This window comes from Papio anubis, chromosome 4 (assembly GCF_008728515.1).
Source record: "Papio anubis isolate 15944 chromosome 4, Panubis1.0, whole genome shotgun sequence".
Classification (NCBI taxonomy): domain Eukaryota; kingdom Metazoa; phylum Chordata; class Mammalia; order Primates; family Cercopithecidae; genus Papio; species Papio anubis.
The window spans coordinates 177956001-177983515 of record NC_044979.1 but is presented as its reverse complement, the minus strand read 5'-3'; the positions used below and the strand labels follow the sequence as shown (position 1 = coordinate 177983515).

The window sequence follows — 27515 nt, the reverse complement described above, 5'->3', positions numbered from 1 at the left end:
ACCCGGGAGGCCAGATGCAGCTGTCAGAGGAGCCGTCGAGTGACACAGACTCCACCGGGCCTACAGTGGGAGGGAGGAGCTCCCGTCTCGTGGGATACAGGCCATCTGAATTTCAGCAATTCAAGCCCCAGAGGTTTCAGCCATCTTATTTTAAAGAGGATACTAAAGTGTTTTTGCTGTAATCAGTCTACAAAAAAACTCAAAGTAAAATGGTCTAGTTTTCATCTGCTATTGGAAACAGGGCTGCTTTTCCTCACCTTCCTTTTCCAAACCAGTTGCCGAGGCAGGTGACGACGCTGGGCCAGCCGGTGGTCTGCACCAGCCCGTTGATGACCTGCGGGAGAAGCCAAAGGAGAGACTGACCCATGGGAAGCAGGCCTGGGAGAGCGCCGCAGGGAGGCACACAGGGCTTGCCCCGCTCACACAAAGAAGGGGGTATGACAGCCAGAGATGGACTGTCAATTGTATATTTATATACAGTTTAAACTACGTATGTATTTTTAAACCATGTACACAGGTATCCATATATTTTTCAAAATAAAAGTAATGCATGTCTGTTGTGGAAATTTTAGAATAAGTAGAGAAAAGCAAGGAAAGAAAACCCAGGCAGAACCCCACCACCAAGAGATCACACCTCATAACAGTGTGGGGCCAAGCTTTACAGTCTCTTTTGAATCTAAAAACTTCATAGAAAGAGGCTAGGTGCAGTGGCTCATGCCTGTAATCCTAGCACTTTGGGAGGTCGAGGCGAGAGGATCTCTTGAGTTCAGGAATTTGAGACCGGCCTGGGCAATATAGAGACCCCCTTGTCTACAAAAAATTAAAAATTAGCCAGGTGTAGTGGTGCACATCTGTGGTCCAAACTACTCAAGAAGCTGAGGTGGGAGGATTGCTTGAGCCTGGGACCACTGCACTCCAGCCTGGGCAACACAGTAAGGCCCCATCTCAAAAAATAAATAAATGCAAACTTTTTAAAGAGAGAAAAGCTTTCTTCTCTTTATAGAACTGTTCATAGAATTGTACGATAAACATGGCTTGTGAATTGCATGTTTTCCCTCACCAGGCCATGGAGAAGGTACTGTTGTTCATCATTCTCTGGAATGAACACAGCCTTGACTTCACGCCTGGACAAAGTACCTCCTTCTAAAGAATCCCTGACTTGAGTTTCACGAAGGGACTTGGGGAATGTATTGCTGAGGACGCTCTAGCATCCTGAGACTCGGGGGTGGCTCTACAAGACTGCAGGAAACCAGGGCCAGCCTGGCACCGCCAACCACCTCACTGCAGTAAGCCAGCTCTCTAGAGCAGGGTCCCCAACCCCGGGCACAGACTAGTCCTGATCCGTGGCCTGTTAGGAGCCAGGCCACACTGCAGGAGGTGAGTGGTGGGAGAGCGAGTATTGCCACCTGAGCTCCACCTCCCATCAGATCAGTGGGGGCCATTAGATTCTTATAGGAGCGTGACCCTGTTGTGAACTGCACATGCCAGGGATCTAGGTTATGTGCTCCTTATGAGAATCGAATGCCTGATGACCTGAGAGGGAACAGTTTCATCCCCAAACCATCCTCCTCTCCCCAACCTTGGTCCCGGGTGGAAAGATTGTCTTAAACAAAACTGGTCCCTGATGCCAAAAAGGTTGGGAACTATTGCTCTAGAAGACGCCTGGGAGCCGCTGGTCTACCTGTTGCTGCCTCTGGGCTGACCTGGCTGGGCCTTCACTCCACATGCTGGGACTCTGGAAAATTGTTTTCTCCTCCCTTCTAATTTTCTATATTACTACACAAGTGTGAACTGCTTTTGTAATTAAAATAGCCAAACTTTTCAAGTGTTATGGCAAAATCTTCAAAGCAAAATTAAATAGTTTGCCTTGATGGTTTTAAGCATTCCCCTGAGCTATCTGGGAGCCCTGGAAGCATCACAAAGCCTGAGATGAGCATCGTTATTTCCCACTGTTTTCCTCGGCTGCTGAATACTGATCCACAGCACTGCTGGGAAGGGCAGAAGCCAGGAGACTCCGGAAGGGCTCCAGCTCCAAGGGCAAGCCAGTATGGGCTGCCCTCAGGCCTCCTCCCCTTCTAGCACCTTCGTGATCTCTCCTGTTCTCTCCACTGACTGCCTCATACCCCCTCCTGCTGCCTGACTCCAAAGTCGGCCCTTCCTTCCACCCTTGCATCCCTCTGTAGAGTCCTCAGGTCTCCCCCCTTTTTCTCTCACTGCGACCCGACCAGCTGCAGGTTTTCCTTTGTAGGCTGGGACCCAAGTTGGCCCCTGAACACTCCTAGGCACTGACAAAGGTGTTTCAGTTGCTGACCCAAAACATGGAAAGAAAGTAGCCCTGGCCCTGGGCCAAATTCCTTACACCCTCATACAAACTCCATACACCAATCCCTCGCTGCAGACAGACCTGCGTGGAACGCCCTGTCCCGCTGCGTGTCAAGACTATATACTACAGCCCTCGGTACGTAAGTTCCCCTAATACACGCTTTAAACTGATCACCCAGCAGTTAGTGCTGTGTTCTTTGGAATCCCAACCAGCCCCGTCTTGGGATGGTTTGGGGCACTCCCTGGTGGGAACTCCCTGCCACCGCTGTTAGGCTGACTCCAGCTAGGGCTTCAGCTGGAGGACACACCCTCCAACCCCAGTGGTCAAATCTTTAGCAAGATGAAACATCTCAAACTTATCCACATGAAGACAGGGTGACTCCTAAGGGCTCTGCACATCAGTCTCCCTGCCAGGGCACCGACAGGCGCGTTCTTTATGAGGCAACTCCTGAAACTAAGAAACACCTCCGGGCGGCCGGAATTTCCGAGCAGAAGAGAAAGGCAGGACTTATTACGTCAGCTGACCCTGACTTCGGACAGGATGTACTTCTGCCCCTTCCCAACATCTTGACAGAGGTGACATGTGACATAAACACCCCACCCTATTCACCAAGGAAACCCCATATGTGGTGAGCCATGGACCCAAACCCTTACCTGAGTTACCACGTAGAATCCGAAACTGTGGATGTTGTAGAAATACCCTAAGCCGAACAGGGCGGTGAAGGCTCCACTGGCGAGCATCCCAAAAGTTAGGTAATACCTAATCGGCAGGCGTTCCCCAATTATGCCACTGAGGCGGAGAGAAGGAAAGACAAATAGGAATAACAAACACACCCGAATGTTAACAACCCGGCGGCTGTTTCGTGCCCGATGCTTTCGTGCTGTTCTCTGAGCTTGGGGAACTCCCAAGCCTTACAATTTCCAGGAAGACTTCTTACACCTATTTCCCTATGGAGTGTTTACTCACCAGAAACCAGAGACTGGCAACATCTTAGAAGATTTTATTTCTAGTCAATGTCACTATCTGTCAAATAATAAAATTCAAACGCTATGACTTATTTATGATAGTTGCCAATGAAAGGAAACAGGAACTTGTCTTGCTAGTTAATCCTGCTTTCACATAAACCATATCCAGTAAATGTATACAATGTCTTAAAATTCCAACTGTTGAACTACACCAAATGTCATGAAAAGAGATCACTTATGACCCAGAGCAAGTCACTCGGCCCCACGAGCTGTAATGAAGTCACCTGTGTTAATACACCTGGCTGGCTGGGCTCAGTGGGGAAGTGGCTTGCAGCTGTTTGCCACTACCACCTCCTGCCACACCACTTTGACCTGATTTAAAGGCAGAAGATTTGTTCCATGGTAAGGTCTGAAATGCTGGGGTGGCATCTCTCTCATCCTTCTGAACAGCAATGCAACTCACTAATCAGCTACCCTTTTTGGTGTCTTATCTTCTAGAGCTGTCTGGAGACTTGGTGGCATAAAGGATGCTTAGCCTCACTAAAACAGCCTCGATGGGGGTGGTAAAGCACGTCTCCAGCTTCACAGCAGGGCACAGACTTAACAGTCTTTAGCTGCCATCACAGCACACTACCTAATGTTATCCAAAACATCCCTCACTGTTTTACGGGAAATGTCACTATGGACCAACTTAACATTGTGACTGATTAAGTAAATAGAAAAGCTGTAGAGTGTCATGGATGGACGTGAGCCCTTCGCAAGCATCAGAGACTCTATGGGTCTTGCTTTCTTCTGTAGGGTCACTCTAGGAGTCAGATAAGCAGGAAACCTAACACACAGTGACACCTGCCTGCCGTGAACCCCACTGCCGGAGTCAGCTCCAATGTTCTCAGCTTTCATCTCAAGAACCCACACCAGGGAGCTTTTCCTTCCGAATCCACCAAGTGAAAAAGATCTACCTCGGATCCAGGAAATGACCTTTTAAACACTAAAGCAGAAGAAAGTCACTTAAAATTATGACAACATCCAGGTAAAAATTTCAGCTAAAACCTCACCACACACAGACTCAAGAGCATTCCAGAGCTAGAGAGTTACCGACTTCAACCTGCCCACCCCAGAGACCAGGAGCTAGGTCCCTGAGAGGCTGGCTGACCTGCCCAGGTCACAGCACAGCTGGCAGAACCAGATGGGCTCCTGAGAGCTGGTGCTGCTGGCTAGGCTTAGAAGTGTTCTCTAATCTTGCTGTATGATTTGGGCCCACTTTGATCTCTACTGAAAACTTTTAAAGAAAAGGTCTAACTGAACAAACACCATTTCACATTATATGGGACTCATACAGGGATTCAAGTCCACGCTGCACCTGCTTGAACCCTCCAGGCAGTACCTGGGCTGAATGACTGTACCCTCTCATATCTGATTTCATCTGGCGCAGCGAGCAACCACCCATTGCTGAGACCTCAGGTAGGGACTCACACAAAAAGGCCCTTCAATGCAGCAGCGTGTGCCCTTGTTTCAGTCATGAGTTCACTGTGTAGATGTCACATTAGACTAAATTTTGTTTTAATAACCTTACTGACAAGGTGCATAAGAATTATCTTTACCGATAAATAAGCAACAAGAAACCAGTTTATTTACGTAAAGCAGGCTTTCTGAACCTCAGCACTATTGATATTTTGGCTCCGGTAATTCTGTGGCATTAGGGGCTGTCCTGCATGTTGTAGGATGTTTAGCAACACCCTGGTTTCTAGCCACTAGATGCCAGCAACATCCCTTCCCTGGCTGTGACACCCACAAACGTCGTTAGACATTACTAAATGTCCCCTAGGAGACAAAACTGCCCCCAGTTGAGAACCAGATTTAAATACAGTTTTCTAGTAACTGAGAAAAACACACTCCCACTTTGGGTCTTTTTATACCACAGATTATTTGTGTTCAGTAAGACTGCAGTCTGGGGAATATAAACATTTGACCTCAAAATGGAGAAGGTCTGGCAGCCTGGCTGAGACCCAGGCCCGAAGGAAGCCCAAGGTACACACCACTCTCTCCAGCTAGGCTCATGTTCGGCTGCGCATCACACACTCTGAGCTTCCAAATCTTTATTATTCATTTGCTCACTCAGACAAGTTCTGCAGCAGGAGGCAAATGCACACGTTCAATAAAGGGAGAGCTATGCGCTCTCCTCCGACAGCAGACACTGCCTCCCTGGGCACCACCCACCCACCAGGGCTCTGAGCGGGGGAGGGGCCAGGTCTTGATGATCCCACACTGAGCGGGTCTCAGGGAAGCAGCTAAACATTTATGGGGATCCCTGGGGTTCTCCAGGATGTAAAGACCTCTGTCTCTGAACAAAAGCCTCTTGGGACTACATGCCTCCGTCCCTGGCTGTGGTTTCGCTATGGCTGGTCTCCATCAAAACTTGTGTTGAGGCTTGGCTCCCAGTATAACTGCGTTGAGAGGTGCAGGGAGCTTTGAAGGGCATTTGGGTCATGAGGGATCCGCCTTGACAAAGGAATGAATGTGCAGGAGTAAGTGGCCGCGCTCTCAGGACTGATGAGCTATTGTGAGAGGTGAGAGCGGGCTGCTATGAAGCAAGGTCACCCCTGTGCTGTGTGTTTTGTATGCCCTGCTCACTGCTAACCCATCTCACGGGGCCTCTGCCAGGCGACGCCCTCCATTACATTACAGTGTGGCGCGAGGCTCTTGCCAGATGCAGCTGCCCAATCCTGAACTTCCCAGTTAGCTAAATACACCTTTTCTCATTATAAATTACTCAATCTCAGATATTGTGCTACTAGCAACAGAAAATGGGCTAGAACATCCCTATACTGCCTTAAAAAAAAACCTGGCTGGACTGCCACAATAGCAGTTTTCAATCAGTCAGTCACATGTTCTATGACCCATATAACATTTGCCACCTGCCTTGGTCAGTTCAAAGTGGGATGAAGAATGGGCTGGGCTGGCAGCACAGGCCAGGCACCATTCTGAGCTTCTACATACATTAACTCAATTTTTGCCACAATCCTGTGACATAAGAACTATTATTTCTCCCATGTTGCAAAGGGGAAACTGAGGCCCAAAGAGGTATAGTAACTTGCCCAAGACCACATCCTAGCAGGTGGTAGAGCCGGGATTCAGATCCCAGCGGGTCTCTCTCTGGAGCTCCCCGCCCGCCACGCAGGGCTGCCTCTGCTGCGCTCAGCTCTGGGGCCAAGCTGGGCATCCAGGTAGAGCTGTTCCACACATCCTGTGTCAACTGCTCCGATCATCAGGTGAAATTCGTTATTTGGGGCATGTAAACAGATGGCAGCCCCTGAACCACAGGAGAGGTCGGGCTCTGCTAAACAGGAAGCTAGTCCCCTTGTTCCTGAATGACCACGTCCCAGGATCGGCAGGATTCATGGTAGGTCCTAAACCCCAGGGCCAGGAAAGCTGAGGGCAGCCTGTGTCAGTTGGCACAGTGCCTGGGACACGGAAATCCTCGGCCTTGAGGTCCCGTGTTGTGGGCACAGCACAAGCGCTTGCTCTCTCCTAAGCTTGGCCTCATCTTTGGGAAGGGAACAGCAGGGAAGCCACTGGCAAGCGGGGGCCTCACTCCCGCGCGCCTGTGCACTTCAGCATAGCGGACGCCTTCTCTGCACGGAGGGGCCAGATAACCAGGAAGGGTCTGGAAAACCAAAGAGCTATGAGCTATCGTGAGAGGTGAGAGCAGGCTGCTACAAAGCAAGGCCACCCCTGTACTATGTCTGCTTTGTACGTACCTGAGGTACATCCCCACGGCATAGGCGCACAGGAAGGAGTAGTCCAGGGCCCCAAGCAGCTGCTGATAGTTGTTCTTATCTACACGAATTTGAAAATCAACAGGAAAAGCTCAGTATTGTTTAGTGTATGTTCTAGAGCACGGCTATAAAACACAAAGCATCTGTTCTCTAAATCTGGGTGTACTTAGTGAAACGCGTGGTTTTCCACACAGAAAACAAGGCGGTGCATTTTCCGTTCAGTTTCTCGCAAAGGAAAATGAAGTCACCGCAGTTTCAAATAATCACTAAATATAATGCAGGCATCATTCAGATGGGATAAAATCCCCATTGTGCATGGTGGCTGCACATTTGATTGATGCCTTTTGTTTTACGTGTCCACTGGCTTTTCTGCAGCACGCCTGCCTAGGCCAGCACCCACACCAGCCCCTCGTGTCTCTCTCTTCTTCCCGCCCACGGAACTATGCCCTGCAAGTCTGAAATACAAAATGCAAATGATCTGCAGCACATCTCCCTATTAAGAGAACCTTCTTTCAGGAGGAACAGCTCCGCACACAGGTGCTACGGACACAGTGGCGGTGAAGTCACGTGCTCTTGGGTAGGAGAGAGGGCTGACATGGAAATGCAGTTTCATCTGGGAACGGCATTACTGTTGCTAAAGTTATTAACAGCGAGGCTGGAAGAACCTTGGAAGGACAGCCGCTTCAGCTCCTGGACGGACCGATGATCGACTTACCAAATGGTGCCCAGCCACAGTCGGTCTCATTGTCAGGGAGCTGGCGGGGGGCAATGGACCCAGACTTGCCGCTCTGGCTGCTGAATCTGCCGTCAGCTTCATCCCAAGCAGTGCAATACTTGTGGAGCTCACCCTGGGATGTGATGGGAGGGCAGAAGCAAGGAGAGGAAGTGCCTTCAGTGAGGCTCAGCACGGGGCACAGAGAGGAACAGTCACCCCTCCTCTCCCAGCAGCCTGCCCAGGACACCTGCACCCTGCATTCTAACGGAAACACAAGGCGCCGCTGGCAGTGTGTCTGCAGGACCCACAAGAATGCCTGCTGGTGACGTTTCAGCAGGACTCTCCAGCAACCGCACTCCTGAGCGCACAACGAACATAAGCCATCTTCATATGCCACTGGAAGACAAGCCTCAGGAGCAGTTTTAGTCCTAAAGCTCCAAGCTGAAAGCCGACCGCCTGTCATCCTTGACCACCTGTCCACAAGGCAGAAGGGGTATATTTTCCTAGATTCACACAACTGAATGCTACACACCAACGAAAAAGAACAAGTCACAGGTCCAAGCAACAATGAGGATGAACCTCACAAACATAACATGAAGCAGAAGCCAGACACGAAAGAGTACGGACTGCAGCATTCCACTCATACGAAGTCCAAGGATGGACAACGAATCCACGCGGCTAGAGGTGACAGTCACGGTTACCTAAAGGGGGACAATGCGGGACAGGGGATGGGGAGCTGTCTGGGAGCTAGAAAGGGTCCATCCCTTAACCTAGGGGATGGCTACCCCTATGGGCATGTACAGATCTGCCAAGCTGGACACTGAAGATCTGTATACTTTACTAAGTGTAAATCATACTTCAATTTAAAAATATCCCTGGGGCAGGGCACCACCCGCCCCCCAAACTAGCCACAGAACCAGCAAGCAGGGCCAGGGTTGGAGGCACTTGTCTGGGAGGTGGGAGGAAGGGAAAGCCGTGGCCCTGGGGTTTGGTTACCGGCTGTGTGAACATGTTACTTGCCGCCCCTGCCTCGGTCTCCCCCTCTGCAGACGAGGCTGCTGCCCAGTTACAGAAGTCACTGGGACCTGTGACGTTGAACTCCAGGCTTTTGCACAGAGCTTAAGATGGCATGGCCCTTGTGAAACAAACCCTGGGGAGAGAGGAAAGCTCATCTGTCGGGAGGCAGAGGGGCCTGAGTGGGCTTTTCCTCAGTGCACTCCTTGGGAAGAGGAACAACACCTACAAGACAGCGCCACATGTGGCAGGGGCCCGTCTCGTTGTGGGGGAAGCTGAGGAAGACAGAATGTGCTCTGTGACTGTGTGTCCCTCCCTGGTGGCCTCTGTCACTCCCATGCCTCTCTTCTCGGGGGTCTCTGTAGTGATCACTCTGCACTAGTCAAGACTCAAAGGAGCTGGCCCATCAGGCATGAGTGATGGCGGAAAGTGGGGTCCTTGTGGTCAGAGGGGTGTCCCTTAGGGGGACTGAGTACCCGTTCAGTGCCCATAATACCAGAGGGGTGTCCTCGTCAGCTGGAACCTGAGAGAGGCCAGGGGTCCGGAGGGCAGTGCACAAAGCTGGCTCCAGGTCAGGGCACAGAACGCTGGGCAGGGAGCCACCCCAGTGACCAGGCAGGCAGCAGTCGGAAGTCCTGTCCCCCTCTCTTCAGGAGGGAGTGGCCGACAAGGCTAGCCACCTTCAAAAGGCCAGGGCTTTTGAATCGAGGCTACACACCCTGATTTATAGCTGGCAGCATGTGGGCCACGTCACTGAGTCCTGGCATGGCACACGGGATGCAGCTGCTCCACCGTCATGTGACTCTGTCGTCATCACTGGGCTGTTCTGCTATAATTAAACACTGTCCCAAAAAAGTAGCCAAGGGCCCTACTGTACAATGCAAAGTCATCATCTGCCCAGCAGCTCCCTTGGCAGAGCTGGTCCTCCCTGGAGGCGCCATGCTGACCTCCTGGCATGTCGGGAAGAGTGCTTTCATTTGCTCCCCGACTGCTCGGGGACCCCTGGCTGCTCCTGCTTGTGTTTTAAATTCTCCACCCAAGGTAGATGTGAGGGGCTGTGAGTGTGATCGTGAGACCCGGGGCGGGTGCCTGCAGCCCTTCCTCTCTGTATCAAGCTGGTATCTGCGGCCTTTCTCCATTCACCTGCCGCCTTGTTGGACACTTTTCCTCCTCAGTGCTTTCAGAAGTCAGGTGTTTCTGCCCACCTTTCCCTGCTGCCTCTCACGGAAGCCAATCTGGCCACACCCAAAGGCCGAAGCATCGCCACAATTCACCTCTCACTGAAGAAAGCCACGGCTAGGACAGGAGTACAGGACACTCCCCAGCCAAGGAGAACCCAGGGATAAGCTGAAGTTTCTAACATTAACCTGGCACAGAAGAAAGGAAAAAGAGATTCTGCAGGCCGCCGCTTAAAACAGAATTTTATATCCTTTGTGATTTCATATTTCTGGGAGGAACCACCTGCCGAAAACATATCTGATTAGAAATGCTCCTTTTTTTCCATAAATAAGCAGTAAAGTTTTTCTAGTTTTGTTATGTAATGAGTGGGGGCCTCACATCCTGGTTAGGGATACAGGCTTCGGCGGCAGACAGGCCTGAGCTGGGATCTTGGTGCCTCTCTGTGGCTTCTGACCTTGGTGACGTCACTTACACTCCCTGGTCATCAGTTATGGAGTTGGCATGACAATGCCTGTGTCCCAGGGTTGCTATAAAGATGAACCATAAATGGAGCGCACCTCTCTGGCCCTCCACCCCTGGGAAGGGCTCAGGAAAGGGCTGCTGTGAGTCCAGGTGCCTCTCCGGCCCTTCTCCTTCGTTGTTGGAAAGGTCACCTCCACCTGCACCCTGCAGCCCCGTTGGAAGGCTGCTGCCAAAGCAATCGAGATTTCATATAACTCCAGCACAAAGGGTTCTGAGGATATTTACATAACCACAGGTTTTCAACAACGTTGCTATATTTCAGTATTTCTATGAGTTTTACCCCCCAAACCTGGTGTTTGAGGGACAATGCAAACTTAATTAGGTTAAGATGAATTGTTAAGCAAACCCCTCGCCAGGTGAACAAATTCTCACCAAAGTGCTTCATGGAGGCACCCTCACCTCTGCACAGCCACACCATCCCTGCAGAAATACTTGGGGAGGGGGTCAAGTCCTTTGGGAAACATCTGCTTTCATAAAGGCAGCTTTCTTCACACGTTTTTACACAAGTGCCTTTCAACAAGTTCCAAACTCAATCAACCCGCGACATCAGGTAGATATTAAAAACTGATCCGGCAAAAGGCTCTGCGGCAACTGAACTCCACACTTACGATATGTGAGGCGGGGAGGCTGAGTGGGCCCTGTGAACACGTAGGCGTCGCGGCTGCTAAAGCGTCCATGCAACACGCAGAGCAGCAACAAAAATAAACAGCAGATGGGTGGAGGGTGGGGGTGGGAGAAGAAAGGTGCCAATCTTGTGGAAGAACACAGGGAACCGCCAGGAGTCTCAGCGCTACAAGTGTGCGGGGAAGGCGGCGGGGCCGGGAGTCACAGCGCCACGAGTGTGCGGGGAAGGCGGCTATACCGATCACAGCAGCGTCAGTGCTGGCTACAGCGCCGGCATGTAATACCGATCAAGAGGCGTCACAAGGCCATGTAAAGGGAAGGCAGGGTCAGGATCTGGAGCCACTCACCATACAAAAGGGCTGGCCACAATAACAAGATCACAGCCCAACGAAAGGTAAGGGCATGGGGTCGGATCGGCATACGCACACGAGCGGCGAAGGACAAGGGCTGGATTCACAGCCGTTCACTGAGCGTACAAGGGGAAGGTTTACTATACTGATGTCAAGAAAATTAACGAGCAAGGGGGCAAGGTCGGTTATAATCGGGGATATCACAGTGCCTTAACGAGGTACACAGTAAATGAGTTCACAGGCTGCTGGGCGGTATGGGGCTGGTATCGGGATCACAGAGTACATAAGGCGTGGAAGGCTGCCAGGAGGTCATGGTCCTGTCCAGATCCCCAACACCTGAGTCCCCTGTCCCACCATAAAGCAGCGAGGAGGAACCTGTCCAGGGCAGGTATTGCAGCGGAATTCCCATGGGCACGAAAAGACTGGACTCCTCATCCTGCACCTGCAGAGACCCCACGCGCGGGGTCAGTTTGTAGGCAGTACAAATATCTACTGCATTAGCCTGCATTCCACCAAGGCTCCATTCTTTCCACGCTGAATTTGAGCCACTTCGCAAAGAGAAACCACTCGTTCCGCCCTGGGTTCTCAGCCCCACCATTGCCTAAGGCTACAGCCACAGGGCACATTCTCTGCAGGAGGTACGTGGCCTCCAATAGAGGAGATTACCCGGTGGTCTGGGGTGCGGGAGACACTGAAAGGCAACAGTGAGAGGACAGGACAAGAGCAGGGGATTCGGGCCTCACTGAATCCCCCTGGAGGACAGTGGGGTTAGGCCAGTTTCACTCCACCTTTAGCCAACACAGAGGGTGTATGTGTGTGCGTGTGTGTATACATATCTGCATTTGATGATCTGTCTAGTCAACTTTACGTGGCTCGTTAGGCTGTGTGGGTGCACTGATTCTAACTAGTCCTTCACATTCCTTTTATAAGGCTACAAGAATTCTCCAAAGCATTATCTAAGCCCTGGAAGAGCAATTAAAGTTTTGGTACCAAAAGTAGGAGTGACCAGACAGGCTCTCCCCCACGGACGACAGCACCTGCCCACAGCCAGCCTCCCGCGATGAGTCACAGTTGCCACGTGAAATGCATTATACACACTCGGGCACAGGCACGCAAACGCTCCACGCATGAAGGATACAGAAATAGATGGAGGAGCTTCTTGGTCATTGTTTACTTCTCAAAAATGGAATCATTCTATACATCCTTATGCACATGTTAACTTCTTACTCAAAATGCCTCCTGGAAATGTTTCTGAGTCAACTGGTTTGCCTCTTGATAAATTCTTTTCATAATATGGACTTGTCACCATTTATTCAAACTTTTACCTGCTTATTGGGTTCCCTCGATACCCAGCATTGGTTTTTTCCTTTTTCCTTTTTTTGGTCACTACAAACAAAGCTGCCATAAAGACGCTTATGAAGACATTCCCAAGTAAGGTGCTTTTATTTTTAGGGTGAAATTCCCAGAAGCATGTCTGAAGGCTGTAGTATTTTTTATTTCACTGGGTGTCACCAAAAGGTGCTAACACTCGACATCCCATCAAGAAAGCATGAAAAGTCCTCTCCCCTCACGGCCAGTGAACAGGGCTTACTGCTCTGGGCAATGCTGTGCCAGCCATTGAGCACACTGTTGCCTTAATCTGCATTTGGAATACCAGCAGACTTGAACACCATTCACACATTTCCTGGCAATCTGAATTCCATGTCTGTGAACTGCCTGTTCATCCCCCTTGCCCGTTGTTTCTTTGGGTTTCCTAACTTCACACTTACTCCTACGATAAACATAATTTTCTTCTTGGATTTTTACTTTTTGTGTTTTACATTCATATCTTTAATCCATTTGTTTTTATTTTATTTTTTTGAGATGGAGTCTCACTCATGTCGCCCAGGCTGGAGTGCAGTGGTGTGGTCTCAGCTCACTGCAACCTTCACCTCCCGGGTTCAAGCGATTCTCCTGCCTCAGCCTCCCCAGTAGCTGGGATTATAGGCGCCCATCACCATGCCCGGCTAATTTGTTTTTGTATTTTTAGTAGACATAGGGTTTCACTATGTTGGCCAGGCTGGTCTCGAACTCCTGACCTCAGGTGATCCACCCACCTTGGCCTCCCAAAGTGCTGAGATTACAGGCGTGAGCCACTGCGCCCGGCCAGTTTTCTCCTTTTAAGTCCTGTGTGTCCAGAGAGGGGTGGGCACCCTCACATTCAAATCAATGCTGCCATCCCCCTGGCTCCAGGGACCCCTGCAGTTTAGGCTTCTCTGGGAAGCCTCTGCTTTCAGGTTTCTGCTCTGGGCCAGCCCAGGAGAAAAGAGCTCCCACTAAGATCTCTGCTGGGAGAGTGTAGTACCACCTGTCTACCAGCTTGGGCAGATGCTTGCCTTGAGTCCTGAGGCTGGGCCACAGCTGGAGCAGCAGGTAGAATGGACAGGATTGCACTTATAACACCACTATCCTCCCAACCCTGGTTTTATCATCATCATCGAGAAAAATACAATTCATCAGCAGTGATCAAAGGTAATCTAAACATTCCAGACTAACTTAAATGTGACCTGCTGTGCCATGTCATTCTATAAATGACGTAATAGAATGAGAATCACTTTCTAATTCACAGCTCCTGGTTCGATTTCAGGTAAGCAAATGTATTTTGCTTTTGTTTTGTTTGCAATGTTCTAGGAAATGCGGCTGTAAATAATCACTCAACTGTTTTGTGGGTCAACAGAATCACTGCCACTTTCCGTTTCATTGACGCCTTTCATATCATGGGCTCAAGCACATGGGTGCTTCATAAGGCACTGCAAAGTTTAGTTTTGATGTGGTGTGATGTTCTGATCTATCTTCAAAGGTGAAGAAACGCATGGGATTCAGCGTCAAGCCAATCCATGCCCAGGCACATCACAGCTGCTAGTTCGGGAAATCTGTGAGTTTAGGAGGCTCGAGTGTGATGCTGGGAGTGTACTCAGGTAATTACACCCGGACAGACCCTGAGGCACAGAGAAGAAGAGCGGGGGCCCTGGAGGCAGCCTGACCCACAGGGAATTCTCCAGTGCATAGCAGCCCTGCCTGGGGGAACGAGGCCCTGAGCCTCAGTTTCCTCACAGGGGCACTCACAGGGTTGCTGTGAAGGTCACGGGGTAATGTGTGTGGCACTTCGTCATACCCCGGGGCTCTGTAAGCGGCAGTTATTTATACTGGTACTTATGACACTGAACTAAGAGCTGACCCTGACGCTGCCTCCTCAGAAGCCCTAAGCCCTGAGTGGCTTGGACAGCACCACACACAAGAGTTGGGGCAGGGGCTTTAAGATAGACCACCAGGGAAGCCGCGAGAGGGACCGGGACAGGGCTCCCACTTGCTCCTGGCTCACAGGGGCCCTCGTGGTCATCAGGTGGACCCCAACAGCTTTGACCGCTGACAAAGATCCCCCCAAGGGCCAGCCCATCTTACGCGCTACATTTGCCCCCCCCAGCCCGTCAGGTGGTGGCTTCATGGGGACACCCACCCCTGCACATAGTACTCAAGGCAGTTCTCCCACCTGCAAAGCTGTTTTTCTTCCCCTACAATCCACACCCAACCTTTCCAGGCCAATCCTGAAACCCCACGCAGGCTCCCCGACTACACCAGATCCTTCAACTCCAATGCGCTCACCAAGTCTCTTCAATAGGTACTTCCATCTTTATAATTTACCATTTTCTTGAGCTGTTTGTGTATTTCTCTACCAGAAAGACAAGTAGCAGCAATATTCAGATTTATAATGACTGGTTATTGGCACTGATTTATAATGACTAGTTATCGGTACTGTTTTATAGTGACTGGTTATCGGTACTGATTTGAGAGTCTCTTGTCAAGCAGATGAGTGTTTCTTAAGGCCCACTGCCTCTTTTCATATTCTTCTCTTAAAACCCACATTTTTTAAGGTCTGCAAACGTTTTCCACAGTCAACAACTTGAAAGGCATGGAAGTTTCTTGCTTACCAGGGGCCAAGGGGGAATTTTAGAATCTTTTGGGTAAATGAATGTTTAACATCCCCTGAAAGCTGCTGGAGAGTGGGAAACCTAGGACTGTCACAAAAGAACCAGCCTCTGCGTTGCCTCTGCCGACCGGGGCTGCGGAGGGCAGCCACCCAGGGCTCAGCCACTGGCAGGAGTGGAGGAAGCACAGCTCCAAAGGTTACAGAATTGCAGTCCTGGATCTGGGTCCCTGCCAACTCCTGGAGAGTGAGCGAGGGGCCGTCGGGCTGTGAATGCGCTGTCTCTGGCAGTGGATGCCTGGGAGAAAATCCAAGAAACGCCCACAGGTGTGGAGGGGCAGGCCACCCCTTCAGTGGATGATTTCCTCATTCCTTCTACGATAGAGACTCAAATGCCTCTCAGGCCCCTGATGGTCTACAGGCAGGGTGACGTAATCCCAACGAGGGTAAGAAAATTATTCCTGCTTTTCTCCAGGTTATAACTGGTGTTTATGTAGTCTTGTCTGCTTTAATCTTCTTTTCTCAAAGTCTAGTGGAACACCTGTTTAACAACTTCCTGCGCACCCATCACTCAGACAAAAACACAGCGTTCCAAGAACAACGGAGAGCCACCTCCGCAGCCAGACCCGGGGTCGGATCAAAACAAAAACACAGCTTTCCAAGAATAACGGAGAGCCACCTCCGCGGCCAGACCTGGGGTCGAATCAAAACAAAAACACAGCTTTCCAAGAATAACGGAGAGCCACCTCCGCGGCCAGACCTGGGGTCGGATAGCACGAAGAGTTGGAATTTGGGGAACCAATTAAGGTTGGATACATTTGGAAGGAACAGTCACACAAGATAAAATAAATATTTAGCTAAGCTTTCAGATTCTGGAACTGTCAACTAATATAACTAAAAGTCTACGACCTCTGAAAGTATAAATCCAAAAAGCATTTAACAAATGTCAATTTTAGGAAAGGGAAACTGCGAAGCCAAAGCAGCAGAAGAACTTGTTTCTAAATCATCTGTTTTCCCGCATATCTGCTGCCATCCCCACCCTCTGCCCCACACGCCCTTCAAGTGACCAACTCCTTACAGAGGCGACAGGCAGTGCTTTCATGATTCTTACCTTAACTATGCTGATAGGCTTTCGAGATAAGTGAAAACTTGCATACAGCAGAAATGTCAAAATAAAAATGAAGGCTCTGTACCTGAAACACAAAACAGTGGGAGAAGATGACATGAAATAACAGAAGTTATGTTAGGAATACATGTCACTGTGTTCTGAAATGTTCTTATGCTGTGTATTATTCATTCAGTTCCACAGCAACTATCAATATTACTTATGTCACTATAATATTGGAACATTCAAAAATATTGCCACTTTTGCTTTGTCCACATGGAAACTAAACACCGTAAGAGACAGGAAAAACCAGACTGCTTTTCCTACCCTCATGCACACCACACCACACACACTTCTCACACTATATGTGTAGGGGTTTGCCCCATATACAAAGCAATTCTCCAGCTGACACTAGGTGTCCTCTAACTGAATTCAATTCTGACGCTGTCCTTCAGGAGTCAGCATCAGCCCCCACAGGGCGGGGCTCTGGCTGAGGCTGCCCTGGCTCACATGCCAACGGCGAGCCCCAGGTTGTGGCCTGCTCCTCCGACCAACTGGCTCTCAGCATGGTTCCCAAGAACCCCTCCTCAGGTTTGATTAATTTGCCAGAGCAGCTCACAGGACTCAGGGAGACACATTTATTGGTTTTTATAAAGGATGTCACAAAGAATACACACAGATGAAGAGATGCACAGGGCGAGGGATGGGGCAGGGAGCTTGGAGCTGCTGTGCCCTCCCCAGGACTCCACCCTCCGGGAACCTCCCCGTGCTCGGCAGCCTGCAAGCCCCCCAAACCCTGTCCTTGAGGAAGTCTGTAGAGGCCTCATTACACAGGCACGATCCAGCAGATCACCGGCCACCGGTGATCCACTCCACCTCTGCGGGCTCCCTCCCCTCCCCAGAGGTCCATGGGTGGAGTTCCAACCTCTAATCACGTGATCGGTTGCCCTGGCAACCCGTCCCCCAAGAGGCTGTCCTGGAGCCCCAGCCATAGTCACCTCATTAGCAAACAAAAAGATACTCAGCACTCAGGAGCTGTGTGCTATGAGCCAGGGCCAGAGATCAAACGCATGTTTCTTATTACGTCACAACATCAAAAACATTCATTTATTTAAAAAAACCATAACCAAAGGGAAACCTGGGACTCAAGATGCACACTTGAGTTTACAAAGCAATAACAAGGACGATGAAATGTTTAGTTTACAACAAAACTAACCACGAGTTTCTTGCGTAGCCTGCTATCCTGGGCAATTAAGATCATATTTATTTTTGGCTCTTTGGTTTCTATGCAACTTTTCAGAAGCACACAAGCAAGGCAGACATATAAATATTTCACAGCCCTCAAAGAGAAAAAGTCAGGGACGCTGGCAGGCTCTCAATAGGCCAATGACAGAAACACTGGCACAAAGCGCCTCACTCAGTTTGGCTGGGAGAAAAGCAGCCAAAAGAGTAAGCATGAGTGTGAGGAAGAAGAAGAAAAGAAGGTGCCTTAGAGAGAAGACAAAGGGCAACTTCAGTCTAAGAGTCTTAACCACCGCATAGAAAAATACTTTTTGGGGCAACAAAATGTGTTGGGAGAAAGAAGTATTTGACAGGAGCGGAAGGCGAGTGGCAGCTCTTCTGTGTCCTAGGCACACCTCCCTCCCCTGGAGAACCTGTCCTGTTTGTGGCCTGGGAAGACCAATGACTTCAAATGGTGCCACCAACAACCTGAATCAATAATTACCTAAGGCCGCGTCCTACACAGGACAAAGACAGGCAGCGTTTCCGGGAGGCCCTGGGATAAGGGGTCGCTTCTCCCAGCTGCGCATCTACATTTTTAAGGTTGTGATTTACTCCGAGGGAGGCTTTCCACGAGTAACTAAAATCCTAGGATCCCAGAGCTGCCTTCTTCTCTGGTTACCAGCTAAAGTAGAGTTCAAATAGATACTTCCAGATTTTTCTTTAAAAAAAAAGACCATATTTCAGGTGGGAAAGAAAGGTTGGTGGCTCTGTGGGACTCAAAACCACCACCTTTGGAATGCCTGTGCCTTAGGGGAAGGCACCGAACCAAACCAAACCAACTTGCAGAATACCTGCTGACTGAAGACAGAAATTCCCCAGCGCTCTCTTCTTCATCAGGGAACCATCTTCCAATGGCCTTTCTTCAATTCTTCCTCTCCAAGCCCATGGCAAGGGCCAAATGGGAAAAAAGTGAAACTCTAAAAGACGAGCATGTCGTTTATCCCAAAGCCCAAAGAACAAAGGCTACGTGGGTACAGTGGATTTGCTCCAGAAGCCCAGGCCTCTGTCCTCGTGTTTCTGAAAACCATCCTTTCTGACAAGGAAAGAAAGTCTCAGCGCTTCGGATGAAGCTCTCTGTTAGGCCACCGCTGCTTCTCGTGCCTCCAACTGCCGGTGCAGGAAGATTCCAGGCCACTGGGCTTTACTGGCCCTCAATGCTCACTTGTCCAGCCCACAGCCTGACAAACTGGTCACTTCCACCCCACCTGCTTCAGCTGACTAGGGCAAGTAAGGCTGATGGGTGACCCTGATCAGCCCTCATTGGAGTACAGGGTTTCCTTCTCCAATGTCCTCAAAACGTGTGAACAAAGTTCTCAGGCCAAGTTCCCTCCAGTACCTCCCCAGTCAGTCTCAGACAAGTCCATGGAGCATCTCTCCTGCGCCCTTGAGGATTCTCCATCCACAGCGCCAGTTCTATAGGTGCTATCACCCAGCTAGGAAGGATTTTGAGAAGAGCAGTTCTGCCCTATGGGCTGTGGGCTCACATCTCCACTCACCACCCAGACAGCCCAGAAGGAAGGCTGTCTCCCTTTGTCGGGCTGAGGTCTGAAGAGTGCTGGGGCCCCGACACCCACCGCACTCCCGATGGTCAGGGCTGCTTGGGTGATCAGGCCCTGGGGATGTGCTCTGGGCCCCTGCTTTCCTCTGCGGGATGACTCCTGGCTGGTGCTCACAGCACACACCCAGAGATGCCCTGAGAACACTGAGGAGCACACAGGGGGCAGCACATGCCTCTGGAACCTTCAGTTCAGCCTTGTGTGGAGGGAGACGCCTTAATGAGTGAGCCCCTTTGGGAAGAGTCACTGTCACAGTATAGCCGGCCTGAGAAGCCGTCCTGTAGAATTGGGTAAAGGGTTCATTTACACAGGAAACTGGAATGTTCCTAAAGACTGAAGAGGAAAACTCTGTATTTATTTAGCTGGTGTCAGGCCAACTCTGCTTCTATTTGCAAATTCGTCTTTCCTCCTTCATTTTCTTATCTTCTGTATTTAGGACTTGGGGCTTGGGGATGGAGGAGGAAGTGGCTAGAAGCTGGACTTTCCTCTTTGAAAGGTCTGACTTCAGGTCCCATGGCCACTGCTATACCGCGGCAGCCACACTCGGGCCGCTGCCTTGCTGGTGGTCACCCCGACACGCCTGGCCTCTGGGTAGGCAGATGCTTCACTCTGCAGCATGGATGGACTCAAACCCCCAGAAGCCAAATAGCCCTCCCGAAGTCCTTTCTTATTTTGTAATTCTATCTACATTTTCTTTATCGTTTATAAAGCAGATGTTTTGGATGATATTTGTTTCCTTTTATTCATTTTGTACTGGGTTGAATATCGTCCCCCATAATTTCATGTCCACCCAAAACCTCAGAATGTGACCTTATTTGGAAACAGGGTCATGTAGACATGATTAGCTAAGGTGAGGGCATATTAGATAGAGTGAACCCTAATTCCAATGACTGGTGCCCTCACCAGAAGGTCACGCAAAGACTCAGAGACGGACAGAAAGGGAGGCCATGTGGCCACATAGGCAGAGACTGGCACAATGCAGCCACCAGCCAAGGACTGCGGCAGCAGCAGGAGCTGGAAGAGGCAAGGAGGGTCTGTCCCCGGAGCCTGCAGAGGAAGGGTGGCCCTGCTGACGCTTTGACTTTGGACTTCTGACCTCCAGGGATGTGAGAGGGTAAATTCCTGTTGTTTCAAGACACCCAACTTGTGGTCCCTTGTTACAGCCGCCCCAGGAGGCTAATATAATCCTTTCATTTTTGTTTTGTGTTACGTTTAGACTTATGAATATAAAACAAATACAATAAAAAAATGATCTAATCGATCTGCTCCTCAGTGTTCGGCTTACTTTTTGCAGTTATGACTACTTACAGCATGCCTGGCTTCCACCAATACAAAAAATCCCACGTTTCTAGCAAGAAAGCAGGTCTCAGCAACGACAGCCCCAGATGGGGGCGCCCCTCTGAGCCTCCTCAGAGATGTTTTCGAAGACCACGTGTTCTCAGGTGGACAGCAGCCTGCTTAGGGTGAGAGGCTTCCTGCAAAATATCTGTCACCTTGTTTGAGTGCTATTACCTCAATCATACGCAAATAAGGAATAAAGAAACGCTTCTGAGAATTACTGAGTGATATTTGGTGCAGAAATTAGTCCAAAGACATCCTCACTTCAGAAACAAGGAAACCAGACAGAGAAGCGATGCCATGTCCTGTTCAGAGTATCCTGTCAGGAGGCGCAGGACGGCAGTGACACTGACGTTGGTCCTTGGTTAAAGTGCTGTCTGCCTCATCGTTCCTCAGTGAAACCACTACGCTTCCCTCTAAGTAATGAATATGGAATTTCTGGAAACCTGCTCTGAGATGATGCAGATATCCTGTTCCTCAAGCTGCTGCCCCACGGAGTGCATCCACTGGCGTTCTGTCCCTGCGCTGGGCACCCTGCAGTGGCTCCACATCCCCGCTCCACCTAGCAGCCAGTGTCCACTGTACAGAGAGCATGCATTTCTCCTACTTATTCAGTTACATCAGTAGGACTCGCCAGAGTCTTATGCTATTCAATGGGCTATCATTCACAATGAGTCTCATTTATTGTAAATCTCAGATTGTCCTAGATTTGACAAGTCAGAGTACCTTTGTAAGCACTTCCTTATTTTCTGGCACAAGATGTTCCTGGCTCATCTTTTCCTTGCCCTACCCCAGTCCTGGCATTGGCCAGGTCTCTGAGGACTCCTGACTCCTTTTAGTGGGAGATGCCATGCAGAAACCAAGATCCCAGACCAAAGTGTGCTCACTTTAGTGCTATTAATGTTCCCAGGACCTCCCAGCAGGGTGCATTTTACACACACACACGCATTCACACACACATGCACACACACACCTTTCTCTATTTCTATATCGACCGTCACCAGTTTATCCCGAGACCTTTCATTCCAATCCAGCCCCACTCAGTTCCTTCCAGTTCCCCTCCCTCTTCCCATGTCTGTAACTCCTTCTCCAGTAAAGAGAAAGCTGCCTCATTTCTATGGGATTTCTGTAAAAAACACATAATCTGAATCTAATCATGAGGATGAGGAAATAACAGACAAAGTCAAAATGTGGCACATTCTATAAAATAAATGGCTTGAACTCTTGAAACATAACAAGGCCATTGTCTCAGAAGAAGGAAAAAAAGTCAAGGTCAGAAAAGATGAAAAAAGGCCGAGGAACAGTGCCAGATGAAGAGACTAGACCCATAGGATAATTAAATGCAATGTATGAACCTGACTAGATCCTGAACAGAAGAAGAAATGCTATCACAGATATTTGACGATATTTGATATCATTTTTAACATGGACCGTGGATTAGATAACAGTATCTTATCAGTGTTAAATTTCCTGATTTTGATCTTTTTGCTGTGGTTTTGTGGTTTTATAAGAGAATGTCTTCTTTATAGGAAATACACACGGAAGTATTTACAAATAAAAGGGTATGATGTCTGCAACTTACTCTCAAGTGGTTCAGCAAAAGTGTGTGTGTACAAACGTACATCTACACACATGCACACACACATACACACACACTGTGGAGGGGCAGGGAGAGAAGCAGATGAGGCTAAATGTTAATCTTTGACATACAGTGGTTCTACAGGAACTTCTTACAGATGTTAGTAAGTTACATGAGTTTGAAATTATATAAAAATAAACTTACAAAATGAAGAAGCTAAACACTCACTAAATAAAACCAAATTGTTCAGGCACTTGTGGCTAGACTCACAGCAGACACGAAATGAGTCAAGAAGAGAAGCAATCTGGTTGAAGAACACAGATGCCCTCAAGTCAAACCTGAGACACCCTGTGGATGCTCCACCAACCAGCAGGGCTGAGAAGCTGCGCAGGGCTGGGGGCCGCCAGGAGGTTGGCGCGGAGGAGATGAATAGGCCCAGAATCCGCCGCGGTGGCATCAAAATCATTTGGAGCAGAAGGCATTTGCGTTCCTGAATTCTCTTAGCTACTGAAAAGCAGAGTTCCCCAAAAGAATTCAAAAGAATCCACCTGCTATAAATTCTGTCCCAAGAAGCAGCCAGGGAAGCTGGACTCTTACCACTGGAGATGAGAAGCCTCCACACTGCACTGAAACAGGAATGGTCACAAAACTATCACATCGCCCATCTGTTCTCTTGAGGGCCCACTTGTCTTTCCAAAAAGCCATTTGTTTGCCCACAAGTGCCCTTCTCCCACTCCCGTTCCCCTGTGAAGGACGGCGCATAAGCCCAGAATTCTAAATGCCCCTTTGAGGGACACTTTTCTATGACCTCTTGTATGTAAGTGGTGAAATCTGTCTTTTCTCTTGCTAGTCTGTCTTTTGTCAGTTTAATTCCCAGTTCCCCCAAAACAGAACCTACGAGGGTAGAAACAAAGTTTTTCCTCTCCCAGAAGAGTTCAGCAGGACAGGGAGGCCAGCTTCAGACTCTGGGCTTGTCAACTGTTTTCTTCAAGGAGAATGGAATTAATGAGGCCACCTAAGAGGAGGATTCTCACAATATGCAAGGGGAGGTGCTCTCTGAACAGAAAGCGGCATTCTGAGCTGCACCGGAACATTTCATTTTCTCTCTGAAAGTTCTGCCCCAGCGAGGCCACTCATCTGAGCTCAGAGTTGTGTAACTTACATACAAGTTAGGTGCTTATTTCACCACAGTCGTTTGCTAACCCTGCTGGTAGTCTGTGGTCACTTTTCTGTAGGGACCATGATTCTTCCAGAAACCACTGGAGACCACGCAGAAGCCCAAACACTATCTGACAATGCCAGTACCAAGGGCAAAGGACACCTCAGCGCTGTTCTGGGTCATGGCTTCCACTGCCAGTAAGCAATTCAACGGTTATGGGCAAGGTCAGTGATTCAAGTTTTATGTGTTTTATAATGAAACTGGGGCAACACAACTACCTGCACAGTAGCCCTCACTTATACACAGCTCCATGCCAAGGGCCTGCCCCGCCAGGACTCACCACTGATCCCTGGAGAACGAGATGATGAAGCGAATGCCAGCGGGGAGTTGAGCCATTTATGTTGCCACTGACCACACAGCCTCGGTCGCAGAATAAGATGCTTCATAAATGGGTCATTAATCCCGGCTCCAGGTTCCCTCTCTGCTGCCCCTGCTGCTCCCACAGGCTGGAAAGCGTGGAAAGAAGGTGTCCTGCTGGGTCTTGTCCCCTTCCTTCTGGCAGTGGCTCTGCTCTCTACGAGGAGGAGGACAGGCATTCAGAGTCCAGTGTCCTGACATTCACACATTCAGCATTACTGGCAGAAGTAACCCACACACATGTACAGTAGCAGTACCCCATCCTGATCAAAGCTGGACATCTGATACAAGCAGGGGTCCCCACCACGAGTGTTACTAGGAAGAGGTGGAGTGAGGTGGAGTATCTGCCCTCGAGGCGGTTTGTTCTGAGAACCCTGAAATGAATTTCAAACAACGTTCTGATGGTGGATAAAAAGGAACCAAGAAACTCATCTCTATCTGGGAGGCATCTAGAGATCAACCCATTCACAAAACCAAATATGTGTCCAGCATCCACGCTATGTGCCCAGATACCAGGGCATGCCAGGGCACTGGACTGGCTCAGTTCCACCCCTGTGGGCCAGGTCACCTTTGAACTATAGTGACAGAGAAACGTCGGCCTAGACAAGAGGGCAGATCAAACCAATTATTTAATTGTGACTTTGCCATTTGAATCCAAAGGAGGAATGAATTTGCTTCTGTCTGCCTCTTCAATTTTCATCTTTTGTGGTCACCTCAGAGGTCATAGAAAATGACCTGATTATGAACTCAGGGCTGAAGGCAGAGCAATATAGGAAGGAATGGGGAAGGAGGCCTGAGAACTGAGAGGGGGCCCAGCACAGCAGGCAGGCCCGGTCTCCCATGCCAACATCAAACTCATGACATTCCTGAGTCACTGTGTCCTCCAAAGCCAATCAGTTCCCCACATTCACTTTTGCCTCCATCGAGAGTGAGCTTCCAAAAATGCACATTCTCCAAGGATTTTCCCTTATACCACCTTTTACAAAAAGATTCAAAATCCCCGCTGAGCTTTCGTCCCAGGAGCCGCCCCTCATCTCTTCTGTCTGCTCCAGTCAGAACTACACCTTTCTCCTAGGTAGGTCCTCCAGGGCCTGAACAGGTGGGATTCACCCCACTTCAATACCTCCTGTTCCAAGGCTGACCCTGGGCTGTGTAAGCTGAGGCAAGTCACTTAACTTTTCTGCTCCCTCTCCTTCCAGGCTAAACAATGGGGATGATGGCATCTATGTTGTTATAAACACGCAATGAGATAACCTATGGGAAGCACTTGATAAGTGGCCCGGTATGTAGTAAATGCCCAACAAACACTAGCTGATATTATCCTCACTGTAAATTCAAAAGAGGAAGGCCCAGGACTGCAGGGCAAGGTCCTACTTCCATCTCCTTGTCCAGAACCCAGCACAGACCATGTGCTCAAGAAACTCATGTTGAATGAACAGCCACAAAGACTTCAAAACTATGTCTGCTCAAACCTCTAGATTTAAGCAATCTTTTGCTCCAAATGGGTGGGCTCCAGTCTGGGTCTGGATCTACTCTGGGAAATGACTTTGTGATGACAGCTTCAGAGTAAAGAATTGGGTTCACCAGTGTCTGGAAACAGATGGTCAGAAGCAAACACCTTCCCCTCAAGTGCCGCTTCTCCATGTCCAGCGTGTCTGGAAACATTCCACTGCCATCTACGAAATAAATCAAAAACCTCCAACTCTGATAACACCTGAGACAACAACATCAAAGGCCCAGAAAGCACTGACAAGTCAAGAGGGAAAAAAAAAACCTCTTTGATTTCTTTTTAAAACAAGGATGAATTCTTTTCCCTGTAAAATGGGTGAAAAAAGAGTGCTATAAATTCTCATAGTGAGTGCAGTTAAGATGTGCAAAGACAGTGATTTTACATTTGGGATGTTAAAGAGCTCAACTAATGAGGCCCTTCCTCCCTAGCCTGTGCAGCACCACAGAAAACCACTTCATTTCCAGTGGGTCAAGACCTCTGGAAGCACGAACCATGACTGACACGCTCTCATTTGAGCCCCGTGACCACCCTGAAGAGGCAGGGCGTTCATTTCACAAGGGAGAAAAATGAGGCTAGGCGGCTCGCCTGGGTCAGCTGGATAAGTGGGGCAGATTCCAGTTTGTCCTGTTTCTCTGAGCCACCTCCTCCCTCCAGCCACTCTTCCTCCTGCCCATCCCCTGCAGAGAAAGGGCAGCAGAATGGGAACAAATCACTTGGTTTAAACCCAGTTTTTGGCACACAGCCCAAGTACATAAAAAGAAGAGATACTTTTTTTAAAAAGTCACTCTCTACAGGTGCCCCTGGAACTTACCATTCCAGGGAGGAAAAGCGGCAGAATGTCCAGTTTCATTGCACTGTCAAAGATAGCAACTTAGGCTGGGCACGGTGGCTCACACCTGCAATCCCAGCACTTTGGGAGGCAGAGGCAGGCAGATCACTTGAGGCCAGGAGTTCGAGACCAGTGTGGTCAACATGGCGAAACCCCGTATCTACCAAAAATACACAAATGAGCTGGGCATGGTGGTGCACACCTGTAATCCCAGCTACTCGGGTGGCTGAGGCATGAAAATCACTTGAACCCAGGAGGTGGAGGTTGCAGTGAGCTGAGATTGCACCACCACACTCCAGCCTGGGCAACACAGCGAGACCCTGTCTTAAAAAAATAAAAAAGATAGTAACTGAGGAAACAGCCCATTAGAGCATCTTTATTACAACCTGTAAAACCTGTACATGTACCCCTGAAACTGAAAGTTAAAAAAAAAAAAGAAAAAACCCTGAAAGACACATGGTTTTATACCCATCTCTTGAAAAAACAAACCCACCCTAGGCAACTGTAAAACAGAATGAGCTGAGGGAAAGATACATTCACAAGCTCCACTCCCAGACCCACCCACTTGTGATCTGTGCAGCCTAGAAGGTTCCAAGTAATCTGAAGAGGCTCAAATAATGGGGATAGGAAGTGAGCAATAGCAGGAGTAAGGTTCAACAGTCTTTTTAGGGCTGAGGTGCCATTACACGTAATCAAAGTGGCCCTATAGATACTTTAAATAATCTACTTCGTGACTTTTTTTTTAAACTGGGTCTCACTTTACAGGCAAAGATGGGTGAGAAATGCAAAACAAAAGTTTTCATGCATTTTTCTTTTACTTTTTTTAAATTAAGAGATAGAATACAACTTCCTGTGCAGAGTGTGCTCTTTCTATGGCTTTTTGCTTTTAAAGGCGCTTTCCATATTAAAGATGAATGAAATGGTCACTATCTCTTTCCCCTTGGCTGAAGTACAAGGAACCTGAATTCCATTTGCACCACCTGCCCCCAACCCCCAACAAACAGAACAACACAGGTGGGCTGCATGAAACAGAACGTGTAAATGCAGTTTCAAAATGACTTGGTGAATCACAGGTCTGGAGCCAGAGGTTTTCAAGCTTGCTCTAAAAGGGGATTAATAAAGAAACACCGGGGGGAGTCTAAAATATGTATTCACTTACACAACTTCAGACAATTTAAGTTCAAAGGCCGGCAGGCAGGCAGGCACCTTCCAGGCAAAAAGCTAAGGGAGACCAGGAAAGCGCAGGTTTTAGCAATTCCTCCTTTGGAGATTCAAAACTGGGGCCGCGGGCTGGGGTGTTGGCGGG

General features: G+C 49.2%; 1 protein-coding gene and 1 long non-coding RNA gene across 16 annotated transcripts in view; one reads left to right on the top strand and one right to left on the bottom strand.

Moving 5' to 3' along the window:
* The window catches only part of SLC37A1 (solute carrier family 37 member 1), an 82017-nt gene that overhangs the window by 38497 nt on the left and 16005 nt on the right, over window positions 1–27515 (bottom strand). For 6 of the 15 annotated variants that reach the window (XM_009202199.4, XM_003895443.4, XM_021935468.2 and 3 more), the window contains 6 exons: window positions 23794–24027; window positions 16544–16625; window positions 7780–7912; window positions 7047–7125; window positions 2977–3112; window positions 258–334 (listed from right to left, as the gene is read on the bottom strand). In XM_009202199.4, coding sequence (XP_009200463.1) covers window positions 258–334; window positions 2977–3112; window positions 7047–7125; window positions 7780–7912; window positions 16544–16625; window positions 23794–23849 — 563 coding nt within the window. In that variant the 5' untranslated portion in view covers window positions 23850–24027. Of the gene's footprint in view, window positions 1–257; window positions 335–2976; window positions 3113–7046; window positions 7126–7779; window positions 7913–8026; window positions 8435–8775; window positions 8930–9936; window positions 10161–16543; window positions 16626–23793; window positions 24028–27368; window positions 27431–27515 lie in introns of those variants that run through there. The other 9 variants (XM_021935467.2, XM_021935469.2, XM_021935473.2 and 6 more) reach the window with 7 other exon arrangements.
* On the top strand, window positions 8366–12762 carry LOC103882566. The gene is made up of 2 exons (XR_002520794.2): window positions 8366–8463; window positions 12399–12762. It is a non-coding gene; the product is annotated as an uncharacterized LOC103882566 (long non-coding RNA).